Source organism: Engraulis encrasicolus, chromosome 5 (assembly GCF_034702125.1).
Source record: "Engraulis encrasicolus isolate BLACKSEA-1 chromosome 5, IST_EnEncr_1.0, whole genome shotgun sequence".
NCBI lineage: Eukaryota > Metazoa > Chordata > Actinopteri > Clupeiformes > Engraulidae > Engraulis > Engraulis encrasicolus.
In genome coordinates, this window is record NC_085861.1 from 25,165,446 (window position 1) to 25,175,445 (window position 10,000).

Here is a 10,000-nt window from a genome sequence, read left to right on the forward strand (position 1 = left end):
GAAATAAAGTCTGGAGGGCTTTGGCATCAATCAGAAAAATGTGGGGTCTGTGGTAACCAAGCCACTCCCTCCTAGTGACGCAACAACTTCTGCTTTGCTTCCAGTCAGGCCAAGAGCAATGTAGGCCTAAATATCGTTTCTGATCTCCAGAAAAATCAGGAACTCCACCCACTTTGTCGGGAACCAATCAACTTTGATCAGCTCCAACAACCTCTTTGTAGACGCATGCTCAAGGCAGTAACGTGGTTCAAGTAGAGATGCTCTATTGAGACTAAGAAAATGTTTGGTTTAAAGTTTAGCACAGCCTTTTCTGACCTCGACCAGTAGCAAACCAAGGGAGGCAGGTCATCCATGCCTTTTGTGAAACGTTAATTGTTATGCTCTAGATCAGACCAAGTCTCAAAGAGATTTGAAAGTCGATGACAATCAGGCTAGGTCTGAAAGTGTATGGATGAAGAATACAAGGCACACTCCAAAATCATTAAAACACTTAAATAAATGGGCTTGACCATTCTAGATCTTTAAAAACGGCCAACATGCTTCAGCCATGGCTTTGCCTTCATCAGGGCAAAGTTAAACTGTGTTAAAGCAAAACTTTGGCCAATGGCCATTTTGCATTGAACATTTAATCCCAGTGGAAAAGCCTCATCAGAAATCCAATGGCAAAACTGCAGAGTACTGCATTAACTTGGTCTGATAATGCAGTGTATTAAGGCCCATCTACTTTGTTTTCAGTTGCTAGTGATGGCTTGGGTCGATTTGAAACAGTGAAAAAGTGTTAACATGTCCAATTTTGCAGTCTGTGTGTGTGGCACTTCAATTACTTAACTGCCCACAGTTGACCACTATGGGTGGTCAATTAGTCAAGTCAAGTCAACTCAGGTTCACTGTATTTGTAGAAACATCAATCTCAGCTGACCAAAGTGCTGGTCAATCAAAATAACTTAAGAACACTGTAAAAAAAAAAAAACACTAAGACAACATGACAACAAAGGGCCATTTGTTTGTTAAATCCATTTCAAACAGTAAAAAGTGTGGTAAGTAACATTACTCTGATGTTTTGCTGTGAATCTAGGACTTAAAGTCCTTAGTTGCCTGAGCACATTGGGTGGCCAATATTGCAGGACTTAACCCCTTAGCGCAAAGCCTGTGTAATAGCTTAACTGCCACCAAAATTGTAAAGGCTGTGTCTTAATCTGTTACTTAAGGCTCTCGGTACTGTGATAGCAATGTTGTTATGATGTAGTTGAGTATTTTCAGCAAATAGTGAAAAGGCCCCACGGCAACCCCATCTGCAGTAAGAGGCAACGGACTTAAATTACTTACAGTTATTGCCAATACGTATGATCGGCCATCCGGGTACTTTGCTCGTGAATGTGCGTTACTCCCCTTTTTTGGGGGAAACAAACCAAATGTCTCATTAACTTACATGCTACATCGACTAGCCTAAATGAACACAGTCCATGCTTCAGCCACGGCTGTTTGGCTATATTATTTGAACAGCTGACAACACTTTTTCGGCATGTTTAGCGTGAACAACGATAGTCTACAGGTCCTTGTATTTCGTTTATTCTTTCCCAACACCACTAATTGACTTGCATTGGCTTTTCGTCCAATGTTTTCCCCCAAAAAGTGGCGTAACGCACATGGCACACGTCACGCCGTTTATGCGTATGCACTTCTGGGTGGTCGATCGTGTGCTAGCGTACCTTCACATCTGGGGATCAGGCCACTCCACATCACCCTGTCTCCATCCAGCTCACAGACGATGGTGTCGGAGCCCTGGGTCTTGATGAAGCCCTCCTCGCACACCACCGAGATGGAGCTGCCCAGCTGAAAGCTGTCGCCGAACCGCCGTGCGTTCAAGGGCACCCCAGGGTCCGGGCACTCGTTGTGGCCAAACGCTTTATATGGGGAGAGAGCAGACAGAGACACATAAGTAAAGCACACTCACTCACAGAAAATCACACACACACACATGCACAAAGGCATCCACACACATACTGTGCAGTACATGCACACACATACAGTGTATGAATAAACACATACAGAACACATAGACATACACATGGGCAAGAAATAATTATGATACATACACACATACAATACAACCATACACACCCACGTGTGCATGTGCATGTGCATGTGCATGTGCATGTGCATGTGCATGTGCATGTGCATGTGCATGTGCATGTGCATGTGCATGTGCATGTGCATGTGCATGTGCATGTGCACACCCATCCACACACACACACACACACACACACACACACACACACACACACACACACACACACACACACACACACACACACACACAGCCACACACAGCCACACACAGCCACACACACACACACACACACACACACACACACACACACACACACACACACACACACACACACACACACACACACACACACGCAAATCCATTTGAGTCCCTTTAATCAATATATTGAAAGATGTCAAAGCTAGTGGGAGAGCACTGTGGCCCTCTTCCAATACTGATGAGTCTGACTGATCTACTGATCTCATGGACCATTTCCTTTTTTTCTTTTTTTTCCACCCGTCGAGATTATTTTGGCCACGGCAAAATGGAATAATGTGTAATACAGTGGCTTAAGCTCTTTGATACCCGCGGATAAATGGCTTACGCCGCAGCTCCGAGACATATGTCCTTCCATCTGTCCTTAAAAGTTAAGATGGGAGGAGATGGGCGGTTGTGGAGAAGTGGAGAGGTGGTGGAGGGGAGGAAGATTTGAGGAGAGAAGTGGCGGGTGGAGGAGAGGAGTGGAGAGGAGGAGAGGAGTGGTGTGGATGAGTAGTGTGGAGGAGAGGAGTGGAGAGGAGCAGAGGAGTGGTGTGGATGAGTAGTGTGGAGGAGTGCCGGAGTGGAGAGGTGGAGGAGAGTGGAGGAGCAGTTGAGGAGAGGAGTGGAGAGGAGGAGTGGAGGAGAGGAGTGGAGAGGAGTGGAGAGGAAGAGGAGAGGAGGAATGGAGGAGAGCAGTAGAGAGCAGTGGAGGAATGGTGTGGACTAGTGGAGGAATGTGGAGGAGCTGTTGAAGAGAGGAGTGGAGAAGAGGAGAAGAGGAGGAGTGGAGGAGAACAGTAGAGAGCAGTGGAGGAGTGACGTGGAAGAGTGGAAAGGAGGAGAGGAGGAGAGCTGGAGCGGAGGAAAGCAGGAGTGGAGGAGAGGAGGAGTGGAGGAGAGGAGGAGTGAATGGGAGATGACAGTGAAGCGGCAGATATGTGGAAGAGAATGTCACCAGTGGGCATCACTTGGCATTCTGGGCATCTCTTTGGCAACAGTGGCTTTGCCTAGCTCGTTTATCATCCCCCTCTGTGTGTGTGTGTGTGTGTGTGTGTGTGTGTGTGTGTGTGTGTGTGTGTGTGTGTGTGTGTGTGTGTGTGTGTGTGTGTGTGTGTGTCTCTCTCTCTCTCTCTCTCTCTCTCTCTCTCTCTCTCTCTCTCTCTCTCCCTCTCGCTCTATCTCTCTCTCTCTGTCTCTCCTGGTCATGGCGCTTTCTGTCAATATTGAGCCGCTTCCATCTGATACATTTAAGTTTATTTAGTTGGCAGATGCCAAAGATGGCCTGTGATGGCGCAACCGATGGCACTGGATGGCAGCATTTTTTGTTGTTGTTTGCTGGGGATGCTGGAGGTGAAGTGGCAGTTGGCACTGCCCGACTCGTCTTGCCCATTTTCTCCATCTTTCTCTCTCTCTCTCTCTCTCTCTCTCTCTCTCTCTCTCTCTCTCTCTCTCTCTCTTTTTCTCTTTCTCTCTTTCTCTCTCTCCCCCTTCCTGCCTGCCAAATCACTCGAGGCATGTTTACAGTTGTTTTTTTTGCAAGAGCTCGTTTCTCACCCGCTATGGGGGTGAGAACAGTGTCAGCGAGGGAGTGCTCGCAACGGCTATCTCCCCCCAATACCCTCCCCTCTTTTGAATTCACACCAATATGCGAAAATGAAAAAGATTAAAAGATTACACAACATCACACAACACAACGACGATAACACAGCTGAACATCACACGTCTGTTCCCGTAATTGAACAGAATGGCTTTATGTCTTTAGGTCTATGTGTACATTGTTCTGTAAAGACATTTTCCTCTATGTCTGTTGAATGTACTACTTGAAGTGATCCTTGTTGGTTGGTACAGTATATGTGTTGTTCACATGGTTGCGTATTACATGTAAATATTTAATGTTCACCACAGAGGCGCTGGCTTTTTGAAGGGGTACTGTACATGAGACAAACAGCACAAGGGTTTCACAACGTTGCCTCATCATTCCACAAAACCCTCTCTGTGTAAATATTTGCAGATGGGGTATTAAAATTGAATTTTAGTTGTGCTCGTAGATATATATACAGTAGCTTTTGTTTGTTTGGTTGGATGGTTGTTGGTTTTTTTGCTGTCAGCGCAAGTGTTGCTACTGCATTTTATTGATTTTGGTTTTGCCTGATTAGCAATTCCATCACACCTGCCTTTTACGTAAAGAGGAGCTGAATCGCAAATGAACTGTGACTCATTCAAGCACACAGATCACAAACGCATCTCGCTAAAAGCAAACACAAACACATTGAATTTGCCCTCTCTATCTCTTTCATGTCTCCTGTTTTCTTTTTTTCCCGTTTGTCTCTCTTCCTTCTACAGTATCTCTCTCATCCTGCTACGCTCTCTCTCTCTCTCTCTCTCTCTCTCTCTCTCTCTCTCTCTCTCTCTTTCTCACCCTGCTACTCTCTCTCTCTCTCTCTCTCTTTCTCTCTCTCTCACCCTGCTACTCTCTCTCTCTCTCTCTCTCTCTCTCTCTCTCTCTCTCTTTCTCTCTCTCTCACCCTGCTACTCTCTCTCTCTCACCCTGCTACTCTCTCTCTCTCTCTCTCTCTCTCTCTCTCTCTCTCTCTCTCTCTCTCTCTCTCTCTCTCTCTCTCTCTCTCTCTCTCTCTCTCTCTCTCCACTATAGTTGGTGTTGAACCCTTACCCCACCCCTGCTTTCCAAGCCCTACTCAGTGCTGTGCATGTTGAACCCCAACTCTACTCATTGTTGTAAGAGGTATTGAACCCTCCCGTCCCCTTATTCCTCCCCTATTCTCCAACCCTTGGTCAATAGTAGTAGGTAATGTTGAAGCTTTTCTCTACTCACTGCTGTACGCGTTTTTGAACCCCCACCCCTACTACTTTGAACCATGGAGGTAGTATAAGAACTGGAGAGAGTGAATAAGTCCCGCCTCCAGTCATTTCAATGGGAAATGCTAGGCTAGTAAATTCAGCCAAAATTGAACAAATTTTTCAGCTTCAAAGATGGAGTCGTTTCCGCCGCCAGTATACTCAGCCAATTACGTGCCACGGTATTGTCCGACTTACGGTTCATCAGAAAGCTGTATGGAAGATGGGCATTGGATGCATGGAGGTGCCCAACCACAGACCTGTAAAGGTTGCGCACCCACCAATCATCATGAGTGAAGTGGAGCGAAGTGGATGTCGGAAATGCGAAAATGGTGACTTGCTAATCGGCAAAGCTAACCAGCCAAATCCTGCCCCCCTGCTTTAAACCCCGACCCCTACCTACTGATGATGAACCCCAAATCTACTCATTGATGAATATAAGGTTAGGCTACTCCTTTCCTACCCCCACACCCAATCCTTACTCACAGCTGTATGCAGGGCTATAAACGTTTTTCATCACTAGCTAATTTGGCTAGTAGATGTTAAATCTTATTAGCCAAACACACACACAGTACCAGAAGTGCCAAAAGTGGCTGGTATGTTTTCTTTTCTATCAGCCAAACTGAATTTTCAACAGCATTTGGCTGGTTTGCGGGTGTTAATTCAGAGCCCTGGCTGTATGTGATGTTGAACCCTGACCCCTACTCACTGCCGTATGGTGATGTTGAACCCCCAGCCCTACTCACTACTGTCTGTGATGTTGAACCCCCATGCCTTCACTCACTCCTGTAGGTGATATTGAACTCCCAACCCCTACTCACTGCTGTAGGTGATGTTGAACCCCGACCCCTACTCACTGCTGTAGGTGATGTTGAACCCTGACCCCTACTCACTGCTGTATGTGATATTGAACTCCCAACCCCTACTCACTGCTGTATGTGATATTGAACTCCCAACCCCTACTCACTGCTGTAGGTGATGTTGAACCCCCAACCCCTACTCACTCCTGTCTGTGATGTTGAACTCCCAACCCCTACTCACTGCTGTAGGTGATGTTGAACCCTCGCCCCGACATGGAGTGGTCGGCCTGGAACTCCAGCTGCAGCAGGTGGGTGTGGCTGGTGAGGTGCGAGGGCACCTCAGCGCCCGAGAAGCGTCCCAGCACGGTGGCGTTGGGCGCCTCGCCGTCCTTCACCGTCAGGAAGTCGTACGGCGGCTCCAGGTCGAAGTCGTTGAAGGCCAGGTGGATGCGGCTGCCGGGCTCGGAGATGATGAGCCACACGCAGTTCATGTTGTTCCCGTAGCCCTCCGGGTAGTCCGGGGACAGCACCGTGCCCATGGGGGCCGTGAAGTTGGACAGGCACGGAACTGGCGGAGGGGGAGGAAGGATGGAGGGGAGTGAGTGAGGTAGGGAGGGAATGAGATAGATAGATAGATAGATAGATAGATAGATAGATAGATAGATAGATAGATAGATAGATAGATAGAATATGTGTGAAAGAAAGAAAGAAAGAAAGAAAGAAAGAAAGAAAGAAAGAAAGAAAGAAAGAAAGAAAGAAAGAAAGAAAAAAGAAAGAAAAAAGAAAGAAAGAAAGAAAGAAAGAAAGAAAGAAAGAAAGAAAGAAGAAAGAAAAAAGGAAGAAAGAAAGAAAGAAAGAAAGAAAGAAAAAAGAAAGAAAAAAGAAAGAAGGAAGGTGTGAGAATAGGAGAGATGGTAAAAAAAGAAGAAAGATGCAATAAAAACAAGGAAAAAGGGAAAAGGTTCAGATAAATTTGGATATTTTTGGAAGTTCAGAAAGTAAAGTACTGGAGACGAAGAAAAACACAAAGGCACAGCTAAACAACAGACGGTGAGAAAAGGGCAGTCCAAGTGGAGACAGAAAGAAAGAGACAGAAGGGAAAATACAAAACACAAAGGGGAAAGCAACTCCACCTGTGTCTCAAGTGTCTGTGACATTCAAAGACTTTCTTGCCTTGTTGTTTTTTTGTTTGCCTTCTGTCTAAAAACTGTTTCATGACACCTCCATTGACAGCACAGGAGACGCGCAAGCAGATGGCAGGAGCAACAAGATGCTTAAGGACAAAAAGAGAATGGCTAATGTAAATGGCCCAAATGTTACGAATGCAAACACCTGTGCATTTGGGCCACTGACAAAAAACCCAACGAAAAAAAAAGACGAAACAAAAAAAAACGCTGCATAACGAATGTATTTTGCAAGTAGTTTTGGAGGAGGAAAGAGGAAAAAAGGCAGTGCAAAAAAACCCTCATAATAACTAGCCATGTACACACTCCAGACTGTCTGTGCTGTGGAAGTTTTTCGTTTTTTTCCCCCCGCACGTCTCTTTCCCCCTGGGTTTCCTCTTTGCTAATCTACTGTGGAGCCAATTCTCCCAGCCTTTTGCCCAGGAGGGATGTGAATTCCTGAAGCCGCCGCGATAGCAGGCACTAGGCAAAGTGATCATCTTGTTTACGAAAAAAAAAAAACGGAGCACGCTTTCAATTATCATCCTGTCTCATAATCTTTTCCTCCCACTTTCCACTCAGCACACCATGGTAAAATACTCCATCAGTTTATTTAAACCCGCTGTTTAAATAATTGGTACCATTTTCGTTTTTTATTGAGATTTTTTTTCGAGGAAATGTGAGCCTAGCGACTTGTCAAGTGCCCATGCTAATGACTGGTCCTCGGCTCATGCAGCCAGACACCCTCCCTAATGGGCTGCCTCCTCCCCTGCCCACATGGATCTGTTAACCTGCCTACACATGCACGCACGTACGCACACAAACACACACACACACACACACACACACACACACACACACACACACACACACACACACACACACACACACACACACACACACACACACACACACACACACACACACACAGGGCCGTCGTTAGACCTATTTTAGGGGGGCTTTTGTATTTTTTTTATTTTTCCAAAAACAAATGCAGTAAAGCACTGATTACGAACCACCAAGAAGGCAAGTTTTGGTTGCTTATTTATTGTTTAATGCCACTTATATCCTACTGCACAGCAATAAAAGCAGGGTGCACAGCAATATGGTATGCGGGGGGGGAAACAGGTAGAGGCTTGTGCTTTGTGACTAACAACACCTCGAGAAAAGTGTAATTACTTACACGGATGAAATCTTCAGACCCAAAGTACCAATTTTCACTCACAATACCCAAATAATAATTCAGTTTGACATTGTCTTGAAATTATAGTTGAGTTTTTAATATTTGTCTTAACAGTTTGAAAACACACATGAACTGATTAAAATAGCTACTAATGGAGTAAAAATGACCAAATATCTGCCGGGGATGCATAGTTTTCCAAGTAAGGAACCTGTTTGAATGAATCGCTTCCTGACCACTGCTTTTCCTGGAGACGCGCAGTTAGTAACACCTTAAAGTTCCTAGTCCTTGTGTAAATTATGCTCTCTGCATTTTTATCTAACCATATTAACTTCCGTACATAATATTCATCAGTTGAAACATTTTGAAATGTTTTGTTTAGCTTACATATAAAGAATGTTCATTAAAATGTGAAATAAAAAATAAAAAAATCACTGTAACTAGTGTTTGAAAATCGGTATGGTGCTCTTAAAATAATTGTTCAAGAAGACACTTTTGCACACCTCTGTAGGTGGGCAGGTGCGTAGGATATTATCCTAGTGGGGTTGTCATTCAAGTGTAAAGAAATCCTGCATACTGTCCATTCCACCAACAAACTTTAATACAACATGAAGAAGGTCGGATGACCGAAACAATGTATTAAAGTTTGTTGGTGGAATGGACAGTGTGCGGGATTTCTTTGCTCTTAAAATAATTAATTCATAGACAAAACCTTAGCAGGTGAGCTGAAAAAATTTCGGCGCGCGCATTTTCTTCCTCTGGGGCTAAGCCCCCCCTGTCTCTCAGACCTAGTGACGGGCCTGCACACACACACACATACAGTATATACACACCGACACACACAGATACACATACAGGCGCACACACACACACACATGCATACACACGCACACACACACTGTGACACACACACACACACACACACACACAAATATACATACACATTCACATTCACATTCACAGACACAGACACAGACACAGACACAGACACACACACACACACACACACACACACACACACACGCACACACACACACACACGCAGACACACTCACACACACACACACACACACACACACACACACACACACACACACACACACGCAAACACACTCACACACAGATAAGTAGTACAGAAGTGAAAAGTTTGAAGGCACACACACACACACATCCACACACATACAGGCACACACACACACACACACACACACACACACACACACACACACACACACACACACACACACACACACACACACACACAGAGACTATTGCACAATACTCACATATACAGATGGGAATGTTGGCGGACCACTGGTTGTTATTCTGACACGAAATCGTTCGTTCGCCGATCAACTCGAAGCCAAACTGGCACTCGAAGCGCAGCACATCCCCATTGGAGAAGCCACTGCCTTCCCGAAATCCATACAGCGGCGTCCCTGGGTCTCCGCAGCTCTCCTTGTCAATTTCTGATGACAGAAAAATGGGTGAGAGAGAGAGAAAAGGAGAGAGAGAGAAGTGTGTGTGTGTGTGTGTGTGTGTGTGTGTGTGTGTGTGTGTGTGTGTGTGTGTGTGTGTGTGTGTGTGTGTGTGTGTGTGTGTGTGTGTGTGTGTGTGTGTGTGTGTGTGTGTGTGTGTGTGTGTGTGTGTGTGTGTGTGTGTGGGTGGTTGGGTGGGTGGGTTTTCAGGG

At 45.5% G+C, this 10,000-nt stretch overlaps 1 protein-coding gene across 1 annotated transcript in view; it reads right to left on the reverse strand.

Moving 5' to 3' along the window:
* The window catches only part of csmd3a (CUB and Sushi multiple domains 3a), a 393,918-nt gene that overhangs the window by 291,545 nt on the left and 92,373 nt on the right, over positions 1-10,000 (reverse strand). The window contains exons 13-15 of the mRNA XM_063199008.1: positions 9,597-9,779; positions 6,209-6,535; positions 1,710-1,904 (exon numbers count right to left, since the gene is read on the reverse strand). Of these exons, the coding sequence (XP_063055078.1) occupies positions 1,710-1,904; positions 6,209-6,535; positions 9,597-9,779 (705 nt within the window). The remainder of the gene's footprint in view (positions 1-1,709; positions 1,905-6,208; positions 6,536-9,596; positions 9,780-10,000) is intronic.